The sequence below is a fragment of the Condylura cristata genome, unplaced genomic scaffold (genome assembly GCF_000260355.1).
Source record: "Condylura cristata isolate star-nosed mole 26May11 unplaced genomic scaffold, ConCri1.0 scaffold00023, whole genome shotgun sequence".
NCBI classification, from domain to species: Eukaryota; Metazoa; Chordata; class Mammalia; order Eulipotyphla; family Talpidae; genus Condylura; species Condylura cristata.
This window is the reverse complement of record NW_004567124.1, coordinates 4,599,860-4,624,945: the sequence shown is the minus strand read 5'-3', so window position 1 is coordinate 4,624,945 and position 25,086 is coordinate 4,599,860. Positions and strand designations below refer to the sequence as shown.

The following is a 25,086-nucleotide window of genomic DNA, read 5'->3' as shown; positions in this document are numbered from 1 at the left end:
ATCCCACTCCTAGGTATCTACCCAAAAGACACAAAAACACTGATTCAAAAAGATACCTATACCCCCCATGTTTATTGCAGCTTTATTTACAATTGGAAAGACATGGAAACAACCCAAATGCCCAAAAGTGGATGGCTGGATTAAAAAGATGTGGCACATATACACAATGCAATATTACTCAGCATCCAAAAATAAATAAATAAATAAATAAACACATGCCTTTTGCAGCAACATGGATGGAGCTGGAAAAGATGATGCTTAGTGAAATAATCCAGACAGAAAAGGAAAAATACCGGATGGTTTTGCTCATAGCAGGAGTTATAAGGGACCAGGTGAGAAAACAATAGCTGTATACTGGAGACATTTTATGGGGGTAGAGTGGGGAATGGGTTCAGAAACAGTGTGGAGCGGGGGGGAAATGCACTGGACTGTGGTGATGGCACACGGGTACTTTGGTGATGGGAAGCCCATGGAGATTACAAATGAGATGGAAAAATGCACAAAATGATATAAAAAGTAAACTATTATATTATTTAAAAAAAACCCAAAATATGTAAATCATTGTTTGGATACCAGTAATGTATAAGCAATTCCTGGGAAGAGTTCTTTAGTGGCTTCATTTGTGGGAGAGACTATATATAATTTCTAATAGGCTTGTACAAACTAGTATGGTTCATAATAATTGGCAGATATCAGACTATCATTACTTAAGCGCTAAAAATGAACAAGACACAGTTTGTATAGTTAGAATTATAATTTGGTAGATAATAGAGAAATAAACAAGGCCTCTCTACATATAGCATAAGTGTTTTATTTAGTTAAACTAGAGAGCACATAAAATGATAAATTTACCAATGTTGAGAATGGCCTGGGAATAGCATCCCAAAGGTGATGACATCTAAGTTGAGATTTGAGTGAGTTGGAGGTAGCTAAGAAAAAACATGGATTGGGAGAAGGAAGGGATTTGTCATTGAAAAAAAAATCTTGCAGTTCAGGGGGGGTTAATGGCAGTGACCCATATACTGGATTATGAAGTATATCTTAGGCTATGCTAAGAAGTTTGGATTAAATCCTGAGTGTTATGGGAATCATTGAAAGATTTAAGCATGCGGGTGATATGATCAGACTAGTATTTTAATTTTAGGAAGATCACTGATGTGTCAAATGACTTGGAGGAAATAATATTGGAGACAGAACAGTTGGATCCCTTAGATTATCTAGGGAAGAGTTAATGGTAGTTTGATTTAAAGTGGTTATAGGTACTTAGATATTTTAAGGTGGCAGACTTGACATGATTTGGTAAATAAAAGTGAAGGAGAAGTTGTTATAGAAGTTTCTCACTTAGACGGTGGTTAGGTGGTTGAGAGAAATTTACTGTGTTAGGTTTGGACATGTTGATTACTTAGCTGTATTTAACAGAAGTGAATTTGTAGTTCAAAAGATACAGGCTGGACTGAACGTAAAGATTTAGAAATTATTAACTTAATTTAGAAATTATTAACTTAAGTCTAGAGGAGGTCCTCCAGGAAGACGCTGCTTAGTGATAGAATCAAGCATTCTGAGGAACTCTCACAAAGCCAAATTTTAAGAAATAATTTCTTAATCTTTTAAACCTTATACATATTTGTTTATGGACTGCATTAATACTTTTAAGGGCTTCCTTTTCTTACAACTAGATTCAATAATAGATTCTTTTTTGAATTATGCAATCACGGATATATATTTTTTAAAAGACTTATTATTTAGGCATTCAGAACTGGGGTATAGCCCAGAGGTGTGGAGGATGAGAGAGTTCACCAGAGACAGGATGGGGACCAGAACTGGCAGCTCTACTGAAACTGACTGGTGAGGGGAGCAGTGAGTGGGTCAGGAGAGGTCTGCCACATCATGTGCGTCAGCTCCCTGGGCGGGTATTGAACTTTTGCTGCAGTGGCTCTGATAGCTTCATAGTGCTGTGCTTTAACCTTTTGTGCCACCAGGGAGGGCCCAATCACAGTTATCTTTTACAATTTGAATCTGGCTTATGAGTTTGGTTAGCAAGAATTCAGTAGACCAGAGTATATTGAAAATACAGATTTTGATTATTAGCAAAGAACTCTTTGAGAAACTTGAGAAAAAGGGATCTAATCCTTTAACATTTTGATCGAATGCAGTATTATGTTAATTTGACTTTTGGTAAAAGCAGTCGATATGTTTTATAAAGTGTTTATAGTTTTTTTTAAGTTTTTTTTTTAAGATTTATTTATTTGTGCATACACAACTGGGGTACAGGCCAGAGGCTCAGGGGTGGCAAGAGGCTTCACCAGAGAGGGTGGGGAGCAGAACAGGCAGATCCACGAAGTACACTGCTGAGGGGAGCAGCGGGCGGGTCAGGAGAGGTCTGCCTCACCATGTGGTCACCTCCGGGGCTGGCGGGAATTGAACTCATGTGGAAGTGGTTTTAGCTTCTTAGTGCTGTGCTTTCACCCGCTGCGCCACCAGGGAGGGCCTAAAGTGTTTAGTTTTAAGAATATTAATTCTAGAGTGAGCACATATCATTTAATAATCAAGGTGGACACTTAAGAGTGGAAGTGGTCCTTTTAATAACTTTGCTAGAACTGGCATAAACTGGAACTCCTAGAGAAACTTAAAGATCTTGAATTTTTTTCCAGAATTATTATTTTGCAAGCTACTATGAAACGAGATGATACTATTTGAAAAAATGATAATGATAAAGAAGGATCTTGTGGGCAAATAAACTTGCAAAATGTTAGGTGCAAAATTAATATATTTCTTTCTGCCGGTCTTGGGACCTTTAGTGTGTCAGTATGATTTGAGAAGGGAGGGCATAGTGAAGAATTACAGAAATTTTAATTTTGTGACTTCTCTTCTGAATGAATATCAATTCATATTATGAACCTAGTTTGGGAAATGCTGGTTTAGAGTATCCTGACTTTTAAATGGTGCTCTTTACATACGGTGTCCAATCAGATTGGTTTTTTTTTTTTTTTAAGATTTATTTATGCATACAAGAACTGGTGTATAGGCCAAAAGTGTGGGTGGGTAAGAGGGCTCACTAGAGACAGAGTGGGGAGCAGAACAGGCAGATTGACAAAGCTGAGGGGAGTAGAGGGCAAGACAGGAGAGGTCTGCTGCACCATGTGGGTCAGCTCCCTGACCAGGGATGGAATTTGTGCTGCAGTGGCTGTATTTAGTTTCATAGTGCTGAGACTTAACCTCTTGTGCCACCAGGGTGGCCCCCAGATTGCTTCTTTGTTAAATTCTTTGTTTTGTTTTAGGATTTTGATTGATGATGTCTAGGCAGCTGGCTATTAAAATTTGCAGTTTTAAAAAGATATAATCTCAATTATATTTTCCAAAAAAATACTGCAGTTTTGTTGTTAGGGAAACTTTGAGGATTGAGCACTAAAACTGATTTTTTTTTTTTTAAGATTTCACATGTTATTTCAGCTGAAAAGACAAATTGCCTGTATTTGTTTCTTCCTTTATGTCAGACTTAGGAGATAGTGATAGGTCTTCTTTTTCCTTTGACAAAGAACTTGTCTCCACATTTTTTATTTTAAACTGAAAAATTGAACTTCTTTTAAGAGAAATAGGCTTCTTAATGCATTTGGAGAAGTGCTCTGGAATTTGATTTGTTGTATGTGTAAGTATGGCACTAAGAGTGAGTTTCAATTTGTTGTCTTTTTTTGACTATTGTAAACTCACTGTATTTTACTTTATAATGGCAGCACAGACAAAGTAATCTTATCATAATTATGTATATTTTTGACCAGCTTATAAATTGCCCATTAACCACACCATTAAGACCCCTACCCTCCACTTTTGAGCCTAAAAAGTTACTCTTCATTGTCAATAATTTAACATTACTTATTTGTTTGTTATTAATATTTTGGGCATGGGGCCCTCCCTGGTGGCCCCATGGTTAAAGTGCAGCACTGAAAGCTAGACGCAGCCATCTCAATGCAAGTTCCATCCCTGGCCCCAAAGGTGACCTACATGGTGCAGCAGATCTCTGCTGTCCTGCCCACTGCTCCCCTCAGCAGTGTACTTTGTTGATCTGCCTACTCTGCTCCCCACTCTGTCTCTGGTGAATTCTCTCACTGCCCCTGCACCTCTAGCCTGTATCCCAGTTCTGCATGCATAAATAAATAAACCTTAAAAAAATATTGTGGGAATGTTAACATAGTGGTAGCTTAACAGTTTTTAAAATGAAGGATATTTTTGTTGTAAATATCTCTTACCTATATACCAAGTAAAATAACTAGGTGAAAGTGTCCTGTATAAAAAAGGGTAGGGATGTTATTAATAGATTTGTGATGAAATTTAAAAGAATGCTTAAGCAAGTTGTCATTTTAAGACTTGCACAGCTTTTTCCTGCTACTTTTTTAAAATAATACTTCTTTGTGTGTTGTGAGTAATCATTCCTATGATTTTAGAACATTTATGTATATCTCTTTCTAAGCTTGTTTTCCTTTGAAGTCTATAAATCAGTTCTGGACAATAACCTTAATTATTTTCTTGTATACCCTGACAGTATTTATCGAATAATTAGTTAAAATTGGGGGGAAGTAGTCATCTGAATCATAAGTAATTGAAAAGTCAGTCTCATTTGTAACCTCAAACTTATTATTGGGAGGCAGTCCTTATGATGTGTCCCCAGGGTGCTGTAGTTTTGCCCATGTTATATCCCAAGTTTTAAGGGTCATCTATAAACATTTAAGAGGTAGAACATTTGGATTTTGTATATGCCACAAAACTAGGGAGATGTTAGATGACAGAATTAACAATAAGTTAGTTCATTGCCACCATCTCTTGGGCACTTACTAAGTGTCATGTACTATACTTAGCATAGGTGATATAGAGATAAGTGCTTGTCCTTGAAAACTCAAATTCCAGTGAAAGACATAGTCTAGAAAATCTCTGATCTACATTGTGATAAATGTGACAATAGAAGATGTAGGTTACAGTTTTTAAAAAAGATTTGGAAGATTGGAGTGATAAACTGAAAAAAATGAAAGCACTAAGGTTGTACTTTTAAAATAATTGTATTAGAACATAAGGTTTAACTTAACAGCTGTAAAAAAGATCAGTTAAAGTTAGGTTTAATACAAGTAACTGTTACAACTCCCCCTCCCTGCTGAAACAAAAGCATATATCACATACCACATCCCACATCCTTCCCCTTGCCCAAAGGAAACAAACTAATCACCCAAAATGTGAATGCCTTATTAGGTTACATGAGTACAATACTGTGTTTAAATAAGAGAGGTAATAATGCTACTGTTTACAAAATTAGTACCATAGACTGCAGAATTCCCAAAGAACAGTGATCATGTGGGAAGGGTCTAGGAACCAAGTCAGATGAAGAACATGAACCCTCAACATATTTTAAGCATAAATTATGATATACCAACAGGCCAAAATTTTAGAACCAGTAGAAAGAAATTTCGATTCATAGAGCTTTTAGATATTGTAGGCTGCTTTAAGGTTGGGTTGTGAAAACTGTTAGGTATTTCAGTATTAGATTTGTATTAGATGGAGAACTGGACAAGAGTTTTGAAGTTTTTTTTTTAACTGAAGTTTTTTTTTTTTTTTAAAGATTTATTTATTTATTGATATAGAACTGGGGTATGGCCAGAGATGCGGAGGGTGAGAGGATTCACCAGAGACAGAGCGGGGAGCAGAACAAGGAAGCACTACTGAGGGAAGCATGGGTTTGTCAGGAGAGGTCTGCCACACCATGTGGATCTCCTCTGGGGCAGGCGTGGATCGAACTCCTGCGGAAGTGGCTTAAGCTTCTTAATGCTGTGCTTTAACCTACTGCGCCACCAGGGAGAGCCAGTTTTGAAGTTTTATATTACATATTCTATGATTCCACTGTATCCAAAATCATCATTTTCAAATTTTCACAACTGTTTGTCAGCTTGTAATCTGCAACATTGTGTGAACTTTGGCATCTGCCTTTTGAGTCTGAGCTCTACTTTTCTTCTGTAACCTTGAGTAGGTTACACTTGTAACTCTAAAGTAGTAAGCCTTTACTTTGCCTCTACGATTTTTCCTTACTCTTATGAACCAGGATTGAAGGCTATGATTTAAGACTTTTTGTTGTTATTGTTAGTGCTTGCTTTCTCCTTTTAGCCTTTTTAATTTCCCCTCAGAGTATAGTTTCTTTTCCTACTTCTTACCTTGTCTAAAACTTTGCTTTGTTTTTGGGTAGTGGATGGATTGGGAAAGAATACTCAAATCTTTTTGGGTTTTGATAGAATCTTAAGTTCTTAAAGCTCACTTTATTTTTATATTCCATATTTTATTTGAAAAGTGAATAATGATTATTATCATGGTCATGTTAGGTACTAATTTTTAAAAGGTTTATCTGTAGCTAAAATCTGAATGCAACCTGCAGTTTTTCTTTAGTCCTCCTTTTATTTCCTCTATCAAAAGTACTTCTTGGGGTACTGCCAAAGTGGCTGGCAGTATTAGTTTTTTTTTTTTAAAAGATTTATTTATTTATGCATATAGAACCTGGGGTACAGGCCAGCGGTGCAGGGGTGCTGAGAGGACCACCAGAGACAGAGTGGGGAGCAGAATAGGCTGATTGATGTAGTACACTGTTGAGGGGAGCTGCGGGTGGGTCAGGAGAGGTCTGCCGCTGATGTGGATCACCCACTGGAGTGGCAATTGAGCTCATGCTGAAGTCGCATTAGCTTCATAATGCTGTTCTTTAACCTGCTGTGCTACCAGGGAGGGCCCATTTTTAGAGTTTTTTAAAAAAGATTTATTTATTTATGTATACGAGAACTGGAGTATAGGCCAGAGGTGCAGGAGTGGTGAGAGGATTCATCAGGGACAGAGTGAGGAACAGAACAGGCAGATTGACTGAATACACTGCTGAGGGGAGCAGTGGGAGTGTTAGGAGCGGTCTGCTGTGCCATGTGGGTCACCTCCCTGGCTAGGGACCGAACTCATGCTGCAGTAACTTTGTCTAGCGCCATAGTGCTATGCTTTCACCCACTGTGCCACCAGGGAGGGCCTGGCTGGCAGTATCTTGCTAGTGCTGAGACTTTAACCCCTGTGCCATCAGGGAGGCTTCTGTTGGTCTTTTCTTGTTTTATCCATCTTATAAATGGCTACTTGAATCATTTTAAATACTATTATAGTCATATTTTTACTGCCTCCAAATACGTATTTACTCTTATGACTTGTTCACTGTGTACAGTATAAATTTCTTAATTGTCATTTAGTGCCCCTGTCCCAGTGTAATAACATACTCTGCCCTGACTGAGATCAATGACAAGACGCTTATGTTGTTTGTAATGAACTTAACCTCTGGAGTTTGAGATCAGGTTTGAATCTTGTCCCCATTACTTATTTACTGTTTAGCATCAGGTGTAGCATCCGTTTTCTTACCCATGTAGTGGGAATAATAATACAGTGGTCTATTTCTTGAGTTCATGTGAGGGGTAAATAAGATAATCTTGTTTACTGTAACTACTGTAATTGGAATATTGTAAATACTTAACAACATTACACTTAACACTATATTAGGTTTATCATTTTTACTCTGAATCCACTTAAAATTTTAATTGAAAACATTCCTAATATAGAAACAAATTTTATTGACTGTACAGATTTTAGAAGAGTAGAAGAATAAAAAGAATGATTTCATTTAATAGAGTTGAGCCACTATTGAATTTTGGATTTTTTTTTTTTTAAAATCTATGCATATAAGAGCTGGAGTGTAGGCCACAGATGCGGGTAGAGGGTAAGAGGATTCACCAGAGACAGAGTGGGGAGCAGGACAGGCGGGTCTACTGAAGTTCACTACTGAGGGAAGCATCTCTTACTGCTGTTAAGAGAGGTCTGCTGCACCATGTGGGTCACCTCTCTGGCCAGGGGTCAAACTCATGGTGCAGTGGCTGCAGATAGCTTCATAGTGCTGCGTCTTAAACCCCTTACACCACCAGGGAGGCTCTGAATTTAGGAATTTTAAAGACTATCTGGAACTTATAGTTAATCTCTTATTTTTTGAAGCTATTAAATAGACCCTGAGAAGATTGTGATTCAGTAAGTTAGTAGCAAAGTCAGTACTAGAATCCAAATTCTCTATGTATTACACCCTATTTTTTAATACACTACCCAGCACAAAGTAGGTTTTCAGTAACTTTTGAGAAATGAATGAGATGTTTATGTGTGTCTCTCTCCGAAAATTAGCCTTCCCTATGTGCTCATTGTCAACTAGATTACCCCTCTGTACATACATGGTTAGGTGCTGTGCATTGATCCAACGGCATTTGTTTAACATTTTTGTGCAGAGCAGCTTTTTAATTTAGTTGTATTTCCTGTTTGCATGAAGTTTGGTGAGGTGTGAGAATTTTAAACTAAACTTTGAAGTTACTTTGTCTTTTTATTAGAAATATTTTTTCCAAATTTTAAAATGTTATGAGCTGGCTTAGTTATTTTTAGTCTTCAAGTTATCTAGAAGTTTTTTTTTTTTTTTTAAGGACATTGCTCACATGTTTCATGAAATGTGGTAGTACATAAATGGAGATGATGTTTAAATTAGCTGTCAGAAGTCAGTCATGGCATACCATTTCAACAGAGTTAGCTTTATACTTTGCTTAAAAGAGAATGAGAGCTCCATATTTTTGTCATCTTGTGGGAACTCAATACAATCCCTATAATGGAATAGAGACCAGGAGAGGAGGCATAGAAGCACTGTAGATCATTTTTCAGTTATCTTGTATTGAGCAATAAAGATGAGAAATTGGGTGGAACAAGATTATGGAGAAGTATGTAACCAGCCTGATGTGCTGCTTTAGTAGTAGAAACTGTAACTAGGTTTTCTGGTTGAACTGGACATTGTTGACAAGTTGCTAATGTAACTGCTGCTTATTACCTATTTCAAATGGAGAGGATTAAGAATGTTCCAGAAGTCAGTCCATTGAATGAAGAATCTGACTTTGAAAATAAAAATACTTTTTTGTTGTACTGTACAGACTTTAATGAGTGCAATTATAATTTTTTTATTTCTTTGCTTTTGTGGTTAGAAAACAAGCAGTATAAAGGAAATATTATGACATTGTTAAATGCTTATTTTGTCTGTCTTCAGTATTCATTCTGGTTTATGGTTGGTTATAAATTGATTGCAGATAAAGATTTATAATATAGAATCTGCTGTATGACTAATTCTCCAACCACTGCAGTAGGATGTGTGAATGAGAATAATTATGTTGTTAAACAGGAAGTACCTAATTCTTATTCACAATTTAGATTTGACCTTTAATAATGTGAGGTTATAGCTAATGAGACAATAAAGCTGGCACTTTCAATTTAATTGCAAAAGCTCTCTGTCTATAATACTTGTTTATAATGTTTGAGTGTTGTGTTTGTCATTCTCAGAATGTTGTTTGTCTCTGTAGTTGGAATAATGTTTTACATATATATATGCGCATACACATATAGATAGCTATGTGAGTTTACATGTATGTAAAGTTTTACATGTATGAAAAGGATTTAAAGGGAAATGTCTGGTTGAATGGGTGAGCCTCTCCTTCGTCTCTCTCCATCCCCTTACTCTGCCCTGAGAACACTAGAAGGCAACCTTACACTGCCAAAGCTGGAGATTGGAGAATTCCTTTCTATTAAAAGTGATCAGAAAAAAGGAGTTCTCAAAATAGCCAGGTTCTTCCCTGGTCATTCTAGAAGGAAGTGTCCTACCCTTTTCACTCACAGATCTTCAACCATCTTTTTAGTGTGTTACTCTTAGGTATAAATATATAACCTCTCATTTAAGAAAAATGTCAAGCATGAATGACAGACCAATACAAATAGCAAAAAAGGGTGCAGAGATTATAGAAACAGCATAGGAAGTAGAACACAAGACTATCAAGTACTTTATTTGTGTTTTCAGAGAATAAAAGTGTACATTTGTGCAAAATGGGAATGAGATTTAGGGAAAAAAGAAAAGAAAAGGAAAACAATAAAAAGAAAAGAGGATCACCCTCCCTGGTGGCACAGTGGGTTAAAGCACAGTACTGAGAAGCTAAAAGCCACCTTCGCATGAGTTCAATTCCCGCCTGCCCGGGAGGTGACCACATGGCGTGGCAGACCTCTTCTGACCTGCCCGCTGCTCCCCTCAGCAGTGTACTTCGTTGATCTGCCTGCTCTGCTCCCCGCTCTGTCTCTGGTGAAGCCTCTCGCTGCCCCTGAGCCTCTGGCCTGTACCCCAGTTGTGTATGCACAAATAAATAATCTTAAAAAAAAAAAGGATCATGGAAATTAAATTTTTTCTTAGCATAGTTAGAAACTAAGAATTTCCAGTAAATAGAGCTAAAAGACAGAGATGTAAAATGCAAAAAAGGAAATGGAGTAAAGGAAAATTAGATCAGTCTAGGAATTAGCATAACATACTTAGATCGGTATCTAAAAAACAGGCATTCAAGAAAGAGGATAGAAAAAGTACAAGAAAGATTGCTCTAAGAAAACTACAGTAGTAACTGAAGAACATGCATCTCTAAAATTTAGTCTCTGTAGTTACCAGTTCATACACTTAAACCAACCCAATCTTAAGACATGACATTATAAACTTTCACATTTTATGAGAGACGTCTATAAACTTTGTTTTTTTTTAAGATTTATTTATTCATACAGAACTGGGGTACAGGTCAGAGATGCGGAGGGTGAGAAGATTCACCAGAGACAGAGTGGGGAGCAGAACAGGCAGATGGATGAAGTACACTGCTGAGGGGAGCAGTGGGCAGGTCAGGAGAGGTCTGAGACGCCATGTGGATCTCTTCCGGGGCAGGCAGGGATCGAACTCATGCAGAAGTGGCTTAAGCTTCTTAGTGCTGTGCTTTAAACCCACTGTGCCACCAGGGAGAGCCCTTCTATAAACTTCTTAAGGGGGTTATAAAAGATTGGGGATCAGAAATGCTCAGCTTTTTAACAACAACACTGGAAACCAGAAGAAAAAGGCTTCAAAATTCTGACAGAATATGCTTTCCTGTCTAGAATTATGTACTGAACTAAGCTCAGTTATTAAGTATAGGCAAATGAAGATATTTTCAGATAATGCAAGGAATTTTAAAATGTAATTGCCTTGTCCCCTTTTCAGGAAGCTACTGAAGGAAAAACCATGCTGGAAAGAGAGAAGCAAGAAAGAGGAAATGAGAACAAGGAAACAGGAGGTTCAGTAGGGAAGGAGAGACAAGGGAATTCATAGTACAAGCTAAAGGGAAATTCTGTGATCATAGCTGGTACCAAGCCTAGAAAGCAAGCAGTCTAAACTGTCTGTCTGTCTGTCTGTGTCTTTGCCTATCTAATCTATTTTTTTAAGATTTATTTATTTATGTATATAAGAATTGGGGTACAGCCCTAAGGTGTGTGTGTGTGGGGGGTTGGTAAGAGGACTCATCAGAGACAGAGCAGGGAGCAGAACAAGCAGATTGAAATACACTGCTGAGGGGAGCAGTGGGCAGGCCAGGAGAGGTCTCCCATGCCCATGGGGTCACCCCTGATGGGGTTGACCACAGCCACTTCAGTGCTTAAACCTGTTGTGCCACCAAGGAGGGCCGAGGAGGTATATTTTTTAAAAGAAATTACAACAGATTTATTTGATATGTTTGACTATGTTGAAGGAAAGTTACATGTTTAAGTAGATTTTGGAGATGAAAAGTAAGCAAATAAAGTGATGCAGTTATTAAGTATAAGGAAAGTAATGTGAAACAAACAAACAAAAAAGCCTAGCTGTGACTTATTTACAATCATAGTAATAAAGTAAACATCTATGATTAGTCAAATCAAAATCATTTTGGGAAGATGGACAAGTGAGGAGACAGATGAGAGTTAAACCGTTTTCCTAACAAAAAAAGTTTAGTTATATGGACATACTATATGTAATAAAGCGTAAACTGCCAGAAGAAATAACTAAAAAGACTTGAAAGTAACTGCTGCAGCGATAGGCAAAATGGGAGTCTGATGAAGGTTATCTCTTTTTCTTGTAAAAATATGTACATGTCTTTCTTATTAAAGAAATTAATTTTAAAAAGATAGCCCTCACAAAACTATTGTAGAAAATACACACGCACAAACACACCCGTGTATGTATGTGTGTGTGTGTGTGTGTGTACACATGTTTCTCAAACATTCTGAATTCCCTAGGATTCTGAGGACTGTATAATTTGGGGATAATGTCAGCAGAAGGCCCTCTGAGGAGGTAATGATTTCTAGTAGTAGTAGTAGTGGTTTATGTTATCTTTAGTTATAAATATTCATTTTGTTGTAGTGCTAACAAATGGAGATTTTAAACCACATGGCAGATTAAAATATATTGCATTTCAACATCTTAGATTTAAGTGTTTAGTTTCCATCTTTGTTGTCAACACTTTATATTGTGAATTGACTGCTCCATGCCTCTCTGAAGCTTTTTGTTGAGTGATGTTTCAGATGTTTGTTTCCAGTCCCTTTTTATTTAGTGTTTAAAAATACTGCATGCTTATTACAGCCTTAAGAGTATGCAACAGTTGTGTCATAAGCAATAGATAGCACTCATCTTTCACTATACCTGATATAAAATGCAGTAGTACATTCTTATCTTAACCACTAATTTTTTCAGAGCCAAAATGTTGAAACTAGAAACAGATTGACTATAAACTAAGTTAATCTTTTAAATAAAAAGATTTTCCATTTCCTAATTAAAAGACACTTGGTTTATTCCTCTAAAAGACAGTGTCAGTCTAAAAGCACAGCATTTGTAGTAGAATTCAACAAGTTTCTGGAGAGCTTGTTTGGTGCTCCTAGGCTGGCATGAGCAGCTACTCATATCCTTGACAGAAATATCTGTCTCACTTCAGGGAAGGCGGCCCCTTCACTTTGTTTACTGTGTGTGCAGTTTCAGGAGGAGGATGGCCCATGGAGAAGTGAGGGAGAAAGGGTTCCCTGCTTGGGTGACAGATGTCAAAGCCAGATTGCCCTCATATCTGCAACAAGTCTCTTAATCATGCTAGGTCTCCATTTCCCCATCTGTAGAGTGAAAATACCTACTGCAAATTGTGATGGTTAATTATGCATCCTGTAAAAACGAAATTATGGTTATGCCGTTAACTTTTCTTTTGATCTTCAAGAAATTTTATTTTCTATGAAATTTCAGTGTATTTTCCACAAAACCTAGTGTTACAGGACACCCCAGTGTGAATTGGGTTGCCTGTCTGTGGGTTCTGCCATCTACTGCGTCAAAACAAAACATATAAACTTTAATGAATAAGGGCTTTAATACAGTGAGTAAACAATAGAGAACACAAAGAATATAACTTCTGCATCAAACACCTGAAGTTACCCATCCCCTCATGGGCAAAAGTCCACCCAAAAGGGACTGGCCCAAAGCAAGGCCTGAAAGCCTGCCACAAGACTAAAGCACCTTCTGGCTGGGACCCATAGAAAAGGGTCAGAAATGGCCAGACAAATCTGGGAGGAAAAGAGCAAAATCAAGATCAAGATAAACACTGCCACAGTCACCTCCCTACAGGTCTCTCACCCACATCTGCCTTAACCAGTCCAGGGCCAGGAAACAAGCACAGTTTCTTCATCACATGCTTGCTGCTCCATGTGGCTTCCTTAGGTATCCTTCTGGCTCTCCATCCAACTTCCTTCTCTTCTTCTCCTTTGATACCTTCTCTTCTTTCCTTTTCCTCTGCTCAGCTCCACCCTCCTTCTGGGTGGGGCAGGGAACCTGAAACTTTCCCTTTTCCTAGGGACCACCCTGTTACACCAAGACAAGAATACTTCTGTTCTGTATTTAAATCTGTATGCCCACAGAGTAGAGACAGAAGATTCCTTCAGTGAAGAATTTATGGTAATCCTTGAATTTTTGGTTTTGTTTTTTTTTTAAAGATTTATTTATTCATACAGAACTGGGGTACAGGCCAGAGATGTGGAGGGTGAGAGGATTCACCAGAGACAGTGGGGAGCAGAACAGGCAGATCGATGAAGTACACTGTTGAGGGGAACAGTGGGCGGGATGGGGACTGGAGAGGTCTGCCGTGCCCTGTGGTGTGGATCTCCTCTGGGGCAGGCGGGGCTCAAACTCATGCAGAAGAGGCTTAAGCTTATTGCTGTGCTTTAACCCACTACACCACCAGGGAGGGTCATTGCTTATTTTTGACTAAGGAGAATGGGGTTGAAATGGAAAGACAATTTTCTCTTTCTGAAATTTGTACTGTTTTTCTCTGTGAAACAAAGTACATAATATGACTAAATCCAACTTAAGTTTTCTAACTTATAATCTTTAAAGCATTATTTGTGTTGTTTAAAAGTGGAAACTTTTCCATAGTGCTTTTCTTTTGGAGTCTGATTTCTTTTTATTTTTTAAATTTTCCAAAATTTCCCTGTTCTTTTAAAATAAGTAATGAAAATGTTAAAACTATTTGTACTCTTAGAGGACATTTTGGAGATCAGGTAGAGATTGGTATTCTGCAGACTTTGTAGTTAGTAATTATTTAATCTCTTTAAAGAAAAACATTCACAGAATTTGGGGTTGAATTTATTTTTAAGAGCTTTATTATAGATATCTTTGCATACTTACTATGAAACATCAGAGTTTGGGAGTTCATGTGGATTTATAAATTTTTAAAGATTTCTTCATTTATGCATATAGAACTGGAGTACAGGTCATTGGAGCAGAGGCAGTGAGAGGGTTCACCAGAGATGGAGTAGGGAACAAAATAGGCAGATCAAGAAAGTACACTGCTGAGGGGAGCAGTGGGGGAGACTGGAGCTGTTTGCTGCACCATGTGGATAACCTTTGGGGCCTGGGAGTGAACTCACACTGAAGCTGGTACTGCTAGCTTGCAGTGCTGCATCCTAACCCATTGTGCTACCATGGAGGGCCCCATGTGGATTTATTTACAGCTATATATTAACCACTTGCCACTGTATATTTCATGCTCAACCTTTTTTTTTTTAGGTGACTCACTTTCATTCACCCATGGTGATGGTCTAGGCATTACCCTTGTCAGGCCCTAGACACTGAGGGTAGGATGGTCTTGTGCCCTTAAGGTCCTCAATTTGGTCATGGAATTACTTATATAAACAGGCTAAGGACTAAAGTAAAAGTATGAAAATAGCCAGTGAGAGTAGTGAGAAGTCAAGTTCTGCTAGGTGTAATGAACAAAGACAACAAGCATTTGGGGTTACAACAAGCATTTCCCAGGCTAAAGAAGTAAGGGTTCATATTTCCTTGATTAGGCAGCTGTAATATATGTAAAACTTTTAAAATGATTTGTTGGTCATTTTTTATTTTTTGCAACCTGCAAAGAACTTTTGGTGGATTGGCATGGGAACATGTTGTCAAAGGACATGGTAGTGAATTTGGGGAGATTGTTTAGCTTTTATGTATTAGCATTTGGTAAGAGATAAGATTAAACAGTTGTGGAAATAGAGAGTAAATGGTAGGCTTACATTTGTCTTTATATCCTAACAGTGATGGCAAAGTCAGAATTCTGCTATTAATAGCTGTGTGATCCTGGCTAGCCATTTATTTCTTCTTTGTGGATTCTAATTTTCCTCTGCTTTAAAAAGGAGAAAATTGCTATTCATCCATGGATACTGACTTCCCTGCCCATATTTGGCAGGGTAGGGTGGAGGGAGAAACTGACAAGTAAATTTGGGAACACAGGGTTAAGCAAAATTAAGTAGATTTCAAAAAAAAAAAGTAGATTTCTTTACTGTAGCCTCATATATTAAGGGCATGTAGACTGAATTAAGGGCATGTAGAACTTGAGAGCTGAATGAGTGCAATCAGCAACATTTAGAGCTGTCTTTTTTTCCTAATGGGTTAGTGGGAAACCATGGGCTTTAATAGTAACATGTATATATCTGGATTTGAATCTTGACTGCTACCTAGTAACTCTGTGACCTTAGGTAAGTTATTTAACCTTTCTGAGCTGGTTTATTCATATGTAAAGAGAAAGACTAATGCCGTATAGAACTGTTAAGATTAGATAGTGCATCATATGAAAATAACAGATGCAATACTTGATACTACATTCTTTATATTTTGCCCACAATCTGGTATTTGAGTTGGGCTATTTGTGTGTTTCATATATACTTATATAATTTCCCCAAGAAAACAAAGTTAGCTCATTATATTTTATCATCTACAATAGCACTCTCCTGGAGTCTTAGTAAGTGCTTGATAAATACCTGAGTTTTCTCCAAAACAGTAATAAGATGAGATATGGTCCCACTTGGTGTATGTTTTATCTTAAATTTTTCATAACACTCTGTAGAAGTTAGTGAATTTATGGTATTAATTTTTCATTTCTTTAGTTACTTATATTAAATGATTAAGTTAAGTTTGTAGTATCTAGAACTGATGGTAAATGAGTTGGTCTTTAAGCAGCCATTAAGACAAAGGGGCTATAATAAAGTACTGCTTAATATTGCAAATTATATTACTGGAATACTAATGTATTACATTTTGTTTTGTCTCTAAGCAAATGGTTATGAGCCTTAGAGTTTCTGAACTCCAAGTACTGTTGGGCTACGCTGGGAGAAACAAGCACGGACGCAAACACGAACTTCTCACAAAAGCCCTGCATTTGCTAAAGGCTGGCTGCAGTCCTGCTGTACAAATGAAAATTAAAGAACTCTATAGGCGGCGGTTCCCCCAGAAAATCATGACACCCGCGGACTTGTCCATCCCCAACGTACACACAAGTCCTATGCCAGCAACTTTGTCTCCATCTACCATTCCACAACTCACTTATGATGGTCACCCTGCATCATCACCGTTACTCCCTGTTTCTCTTCTGGGACCTAAACATGAACTGGAACTCCCACATCTTACATCAGCTCTTCATCCAGTCCATCCGGATATAAAACTTCAAAAATTACCCTTTTATGATTTATTGGATGAACTGATAAAACCCACCAGTCTAGGTAAGATTACTTTATAATGGTTATTTGGTTACTTTTGGGGAATAAATTTTCATTTAAGACTTTGAATTTGACAGCTATTTGCAATGAACTTTGCTTTTGGAAATAACATCTAGATGACAATAATAGAAAACAAATACAGAAAATCTATGTTTAGACAAAGGGGAAAAACAGTCAAGTTAGTTCCCAGTGATAGTTACTGACAGTAAATACTAAGGTGTTTCAGAAAAATACAGTAATTTTGGATTGCTTATCAATATTTTGTATTAGTATTTTGCAGTACCCTTCTAAATTGAAAAGTCGAAACCTCTGAATTCAGTTCTTAATTTTTATGGGTTGATGACATTAAAAACAAATGACTAATGAGTTGTGATTATTTAAATGATTTAAATGGATAGTTTTAGTTATTGTAAAAGGAGATTTGTGGTTTGATGTGTATCATTTCAACTTGAGTTGACTTTTTCAAGTGGATATGTCTGCTTTGCAGGCACACACATGATGGTTCCATAAAACAAATACTTGAAACTTTTATTTGTTGTGTTTTCCCATCTAATTAGCATCCAGCATATTAATAGAACTCAGTGTCTCAGCTTGTAATTTTATTGGCTATAATGCTGCCTTATTAACATAGAATAAAACTGACCCTATCTCTGATGCCTTTAGTATGATATACTTAAAATATCGTACTTCTAGATGCTGGTTCATTGTTATTCAAGCAGTGTTTGCCCAACTATGGCTGACAAAGCCAGGGCAGCCTATCACCTGGTTTTATGTGGATTTGAATATATTTTTCTGTTCCTAAAGGTTTGCAACTAAACAAAAGAGAATATATATGAGACCATGTATGTCTGAGAAAACTAAAATACTTCCTATCTGAGTCTTGACAGGAAAAGCTTGCTGATCTTTATTAGAAAATATTAAATATTTGGTTGGCAGGGGGGTTGGTGAACAGTTGAACAGTCAATTTTGAGAACACTTACTGAAATTCTTTGGACTGGAAATTTAGCAAAATTTATCTTAATAAATGAAGATCATAGGAGACATTTGCAAGCAACATGGATTTTTGTATCACATCTTAAAATAGCCATAGTAAGAAAACCTAATAATTATTGAGAACCTACTACATATTTACAAAATATATATTTATAAAAAATGAAAGCATTAAAATTGTTTCCAGCTTAGTGTATGTGCACACTTTCTAAGTATACAAGCAAGCTAGGTTTCTTTTTTTTTTTTTATTATAATAGTTTATTTTTACATCATTTTGTGCCTTTTCCCATCTCAGTTGTAATCCCTGTGGACTTCCCATCACCCAGTCACCTGTGTGCTGTCACCAGGTTTCTTGTTTTTTAAGAAGGAATCATATTATACATACTATCCTATGGCTTTGCCTTTTCGACATTGATATATTATAGCCATCTCATTGTCTGTGGTGTGTGTGTGTGTGTGTGTGTGTGTGTGTGTGTGTCTGTGTGTGTGTGTACGGGCACACGGGATAGATATAAACTTTTTTTAATATAAACTTTTTAAATAAAAGGTTACATATACACATGCATATATATAACCCCACACATTTGTTGCACTGCGGGGGTATGTGTGTACATTTATGTCCATATATATCCTAGCTCATTTCTTAGTAAGATTATATACCAATCCATATGTTCTCTGTTAAAAAACAAAATTTTCAGCTAAAATTTAAAAGGAAAAAATGTTAGTGCCTTTCATTGATTGCCAGTTCTCACATTTTCTTCTGTTAATGTATTGTTTTAATTTTTACTAATATGACTTTCAAGTAGCAATGTGAATAGATGATACTCACATATGTATCTAAATTTTGTTACAGAGAATGGAAAGTCAAACTGGACACAATCTTAATTATATTGGATAATTTAATTATACTTAAGAGAATATTAAATTACCTTTACTGAGATAACTTTGCTGGGATATATATGCTGTGTCTAGTTGTCTGCACAGTCTTTTTATGCTAGATTAACATGAGACTGAGGGGCACCCAGGTACCCCAGGCTATTAAGGGGTGCATGCTTTGAAAGGGCTGTCTGTATACACAAAGGAAACACACTCTTGATATGAAAGATTTTTAATACAATTAGTGTTCATAGGGAAGAAAGAATATTCCAAATAAAATTGCAATAATTACCCATTCCCTTATAGGTGAATGCCCGCCCAGTCAGACAGATTTGGCCCAAAGCAGGGTTACTGAGACCTAAAAGCTTGCCGTACATCTGCAGAACTTTCTGGGAACCACAGGGAAGAGGTTAGGCAGGTCCCAAAGAGCTGAGGCAGGAGAGATGCAAAAATCAAAATCAAAGTACAGCCAAGATAATGGCTGCCATTGTTGTTGCCAATGACAGCCTCCCTGTGTATCTCTCACCCACGTTTCTTCTAAGTATTTCTTCCAATATCTCTACATGTCTTTCCTCCACATGTGTCCTCCCAGTTCCTAGGTCCAAGTTGAATCCAGAAAAACAAGAGAGCAATTGGCCTTCCAGCCTGCCTTCCGAATTATATAGGTTCTCCTGGCAACTCATTTTTTAGTTACCAGTAATTTATATTTTTATTTGCTATGAAAACGCTTTTTAATTTGAAATAACCTTAAATTTTTCTTTTTGGTTTTATTTCCCTAGTATTAAGGATAGAATCTCCAAAAACATCTTTATCACTAATATAAGGAACTTGCCAATGTTTTCTTATGCATATTTGTTGTTGTGGGTCTTATGTCTATATCTTTAATCCATTTTCAATTTATTTTTTTGCATGGTGTTTGAGTGATGTAATTTCATTCTTTTATTGCATGTGGCTGTCTAGTTTTCCTAGTACTAGTACTATTTGTTAAAGAGATTGAGCATTATTTCTAATCCAGTGTACTCTAGTTGATTACTGAGGGATGTAATACCTGCTTTTATCCAGTCAAATTTCAACCAGGAATTAATTGATAAAATGGATGATGATCATAATAATTTAACATCTTAACTTTAGTGTAAAACAATGATTATTTGATACCAATCTTTTAATAAAAGTCAAGGGTTTTCTTTGAGACTGCCAATTTCCCAGCTTTAAAATCCTTTACACAGGGGGTATTTAAAGGTTTTTATGAAGCATTTTGAGTGCAGAATTTATTACCACTGGGGAAAAAAATTTTGTAACTTGTCTAATTCCATAGCATTTTTTCCAAAACTAACTTGCTTTTATTCTGTTTTTGCATTACATTCAGTTTAGTTTTCAAACAGCAGCTTTCTTATATTTCATCTCTTTTTTTGTTAATATTTAAGTTTTATAATTACATGTGAAACAAGGAATAAACAAGTTGGAGAATAAAAAATTTTGGTTATTGGTTAGCATACCACGTAATATGAACGAACAAATGCCGAAGCCCTAGAAAGTGGTCCTAAGGCTCCAGCAGTCAGCTTGCTACTAGAGCATTGGTCACGAGGTCTTCTAGAAACAATGGAGAGCGTCAGTTGGTCCAACTGAGAGGAGATGAGTTAAAGCTTTTACTGATTTCTTTTATAACATTCTTGTTTAACTCTCTGAAGACAATGAAATTAGAAGTTTAATTGCTCTCTTGTTCAAGAATAACTTTAAGTGGTTTCTTCTGTAGAGAAGTGGTGTGGGTCATGATTATGGTTGAGTGTTTTTGTTTTATTTTAGAAATTTACTTTTATCTCCCTCTCACTTCTTTGGGAGGATTATAATAGTGGAGGGGTGGGTGAAGGGTGGAGGGTGGGGGAAGAAGTAGTGAAATGAGCAAGTTATTTCTTTTCTCATTTAATTTTTGTTTGTAATCTTTATCTTTTTAAACTCATTTCAATCCTTTTTTTCCTTCTGTCCTCACCTCCCCCCACCTTCTCTTACAGTAAGTAGTGAGGATAGAATAAAAATTCATTTTCTCTCAAAATGTTTTTTATTAAAATTCGTCAAAATATTAGAAATTATCTGTGAAGAATTATCTCCTATTCCTAGTGTCCTAATGTTTGGAAAGTATTTGCATGCTACACACTGAAGAGTCTGAGACATACTTTAATTGAGTACATAATTGTTGTTTTTCAATTTGTGATTAAAGGAGTCATTTGTTTTTGACTTAAAAAAATTCTTGAAAGTGTATTCTTAAATTTTAGTGTTTGCCAATCTCACCTTTCCATTAGACATCATGAGTATTGATTGTCCAGGTTATATAATTTGGATTTTCATGATCCCTGTTCTCTTCTAACCTGATGTGGTATCAGTATATCAGTACTTGCTAGGGAAGACCAACACCTTTTAGAAAGCAAGGTGGATCCCTTTCCTTTTTAAAGTTCAATATGTTATATAGAAACTTAGAATTATTTTAGGCTTGGGAAGACATGTATAATTTATAGAAAAGGTCTGAATTTTAAAGATATATTTATAAACTTGGGTTTTGCCTTATGAAAAAAAAGCAGCAGATGCTTCAGCACTTCTAAATAGTTAAAATGATCCATCTTGTTTTGAGCAGTGTGGGTAAGGTTTCTGCTACATCTTAATAACATTGGTTACCAGTGTTTCTGCCAAGAGCTCTGCTGGCATTGGATTAGATTTCACAGTTTCCTTCTCTCATTTTTTATAATTGAGTTTGCCTTCCTCCACATGCCTAATAGCCAGTGCCTGGAGATCAGGTGATGCAAATTCAAGGACGAAAGCTCTGATAAGTATTAGAAAGGGCGCTCAAAGGTTTTATGATTTCACTCTACTCTGCTTTTAGAAATTTGCCTTCTAACAATTCAACACAAGCTGTGCTGTTCTGTACTTGAAGTTTTTGGAAATCAAAAGCACTAATTTTTTTCTGTAGGCGGGTTTCTTCCCTCGAAACTTTTCTTCCTAATTTGGCAACACTGGTTTCAGAATTTTAAAACAAGATCTAAGCTTTACCTTTAAATCTAATATTTCTCTGTAAGTAGTATTCTTTTTGTCTAGTGAATTAAATGTTTTAATTACTGTCTATGTAGTGGCCTGGAAGCCTGAAGGAACCCTAATGTATTTTTAATAAATAGATGTCTGTGTTCTTGAGTGTTAATTTTGGGGACTAAGAGCCATACACGTCCCCCCAAGTTGGAAAGGTTCCTGTCTTAAACAGAATCAGTAAAGAATCCCTTTGTATAATTGGAAATACAAAATTAAAAATTTTACTGATGTGGAATTTAAGATAAAACATGTAGTATGCATATAGTGTTTGAAAGGCAGTGTTTCAGAACTTGTCAATGCATTCTGTACCACTTCTGCCCAATCTCCCTGGCACAAATTGGTTTCCATGAGGAGCTGCAGGCCAGTAAGCAAGCTTGAGGACTTGGTTGTAGTAATCATGGGGCACTTAAGGAGAACTTGATTTTGACTAACCACATCCCTCCCCTTTTAAAGAAATTTTATTAGTGATAGATAACTGGGTGATTGGAAGATAATTTAAAGTCTTTCCTTTTCTTGAACCATATTTAAGTACTGCAGATGACCCCAGTAGGCAAAAATCAGTCATTCTAATTCTTTGACACTACCCTGATAAATTTATTGACTAAAATAATAACCAGTAGGTGTGTCAAAGTTGGAGATACTGCAGTGCAAAAGAATATAAGTGCTGAATGTAGTATTAGAATTAGATTACTACAAAGTAGGCAAAAATGAAAAGGCTGAATTACATTTTAAAAACTAAATTTATCACAAATACATTTCACACTACATGTTCTCTGCAGTTCATAGAGTTCCATTGTTTATTTCAGAAATATATTTTTTAGTATTTTATTTCTACTTTTAAATGTTACTACTTTGATTTTATTTCAGAAGATAAGAACTACAGAGAAAAACCACTTACAATACCCTCGCAGCATTTTGTTCTTTTTTCCATTACCGTCATGTAAAGTTTAAATGCAGAGTTAGCAATTTATGTTTACATAAATCACAAAGGAAATGATAGAATTGATTACATAACAATATCAAACAGCTATGCCCAAGTGTAAAAGTAAATACTGAAGAGAAAAATATTTGAATCAAATGTTAAGACTGAAGGAAATAACTCACAAATCAGTATGAGAGAGGATACGGAAAAACTGTTAAGACAAAAATGTGTGAATAGGTAAATTATTTAAAGGGGAAGTGTGACTTGGAAACTTGAAGATACTCAAGTTTCACTATTTCTTAAAATTTAAAATATCTGTAAAGTTTAAAATCTTACCTGTAGTGTTAGACTTAAAGGCGTTTCTATTAAGTATTGATGAGGTTTGTTAAAGTGTGTGTTTACTGCTGGTAGCAATATGTAGCAAGAGCTTAAAAATAAATTTTGAATTATTGATTCCATCCTTGGGAACCTTGAGAATAGCCTGAGAAAGTATGGATATTCATTGTAACATTATTTCTAATGTAACAATCAGAAATCTAAGTATTTACTAATAGAATATTAATCTACAACATATCTATTAATGTGGAATATTTTGAGGCTCAGTTACAATAATTGTTGTGAAATCTCTAATAAAGTGGCTTGAGGAGAGAAATTATATAACTAAAATTTTTTGAGCATGTAATCTGCCAGGCACTATTAGGAGCTTTTACCCCATTTAAGCCTCCAGGTAACTTTGAGATATCAGAGCTAAGTTTATGAAAGTGATAGCTGAGAGTAGAAGAAGGTAATTCAAAAAAGTTTTAAGGAGAGGAGTGAGAATTAAAGAAAAAGTAATTTAGCTTTTAACTCATTACTTTCTTTAGTATGTGATACCAGCTATTAAAAATAAAATAAAAAGGGGCCTCCTTAAGTGGAACAAGGGGTTAAGTCTTAGCACTAGAAAGCGGTTGGCACTACAGCACAAGTTCGATCCCTGGCTAGGGAGGTGATACCCACATGGCACAGCAGACCTCTCCTGTCTCCCCCACTGCTCCCCTCAGCAGTGTATTTTAGTCATTCTGCCTGTTCTGACCCCCACTCTGTCTCTGGTGAATACTCTTGCCCTCCAACACCTGGCTTATGCCCCAACTCTTCTATGCATAAATAAAATAAATTGTAAAAAATATATTAAAAAGATACTTTAAGTTGTTCTTTAATATCATCTAACAATAATATAACATCTTTTGCTCTCATTTCAATTTTAGAAAAATCTTGAATTATTTTTAGTAGAATTCATTAAAAATGGGATTTCTGAAATTTACTTCATCAAGAAATCTAAAGTTTTTAGTATTCCATACATACACTGAAAGAGGGTTTGAAGGTATAGTGATATGTACAGATGCCAAGTGTGAAGTCTGAAACTGTACATTTGAAACAGTACAGCGTTGTAAGCCAATATTATCTTTATTAAAAAATTAATCAAGGTCCTCCCTGGTGGCGCAGCGGGTTAAAGCACAACACTGAGAATCTAAAGCCACTTCCACATGAGTTCGATTCCCGCCTGCCCCGGAGGTGACCACATGGCTTGGCAGACCTCTCCTGACCCGCCCGCTGCTCCCCTCAGCAGTGTATTTCCTCGATCTTGCTGTTCTGCACTCAGCTCTATGGTGAATCCTCTCACCCTCTGCATTATCTGGCCTGTACCCCAGTTCTATATGAATAAATAAATCTTTAAAAAAATTAATTATATTTAATCTCTTAACAATTAATGAGCAATTAATACTAAAATCAGTTAATTTTGGTATTAATTTTGCTAGTTTAGATCTCTACTAGAACATGCTGTGTAAATGAAATAGTTTTATTTAGACAGTAAGTTTGGGATAGTCTGGAATTTCACAATATGTAGTACAGAATTATGATTTATCACCTCGATGTTCATTTCTGATTTTAAAATGTTTATTATGTTAAAATGAACTATTCATAACTCAAAAGCTAAGAATTTTAAAGAAAAGCCATTTTTTTTTCTTGTCCAGTCTAGGTTGCAGGTTTTTGCTAAGGTTCATTCTCTTGAAATAACAGAAATACAGTTAATTTGAAAGTGATTTCCTAGTATCGTAGAGAGGCAAAACCTTTTTACTTTAAAGAAAATAATTCAGAATATTGTCTGGTAGTAGAGGGCCTTAAAATCAAGGTGAATATTGTAAAGGGCCTCAAGACAGTAGGAAAAAATAACCAAAAGTATCTTATATATGTAAACTTTTAAGTTCTAAAATTACTTGAATGAAAGAGAACTATAAATTATAGAAGATTCA

General features: G+C 36.2%; 1 protein-coding gene across 1 annotated transcript in view; it reads left to right on the top strand.

Moving 5' to 3' along the window:
- PIAS1 (protein inhibitor of activated STAT, 1) overlaps positions 1-25,086 on the top strand; it is a 108,143-nt gene that overhangs the window by 19,954 nt on the left and 63,103 nt on the right. Inside the window, exon 2 of the mRNA XM_004687640.2 lies at positions 16,494-16,938. Within this exon, the coding sequence (XP_004687697.1) occupies positions 16,494-16,938 (445 nt within the window). The remainder of the gene's footprint in view (positions 1-16,493; positions 16,939-25,086) is intronic.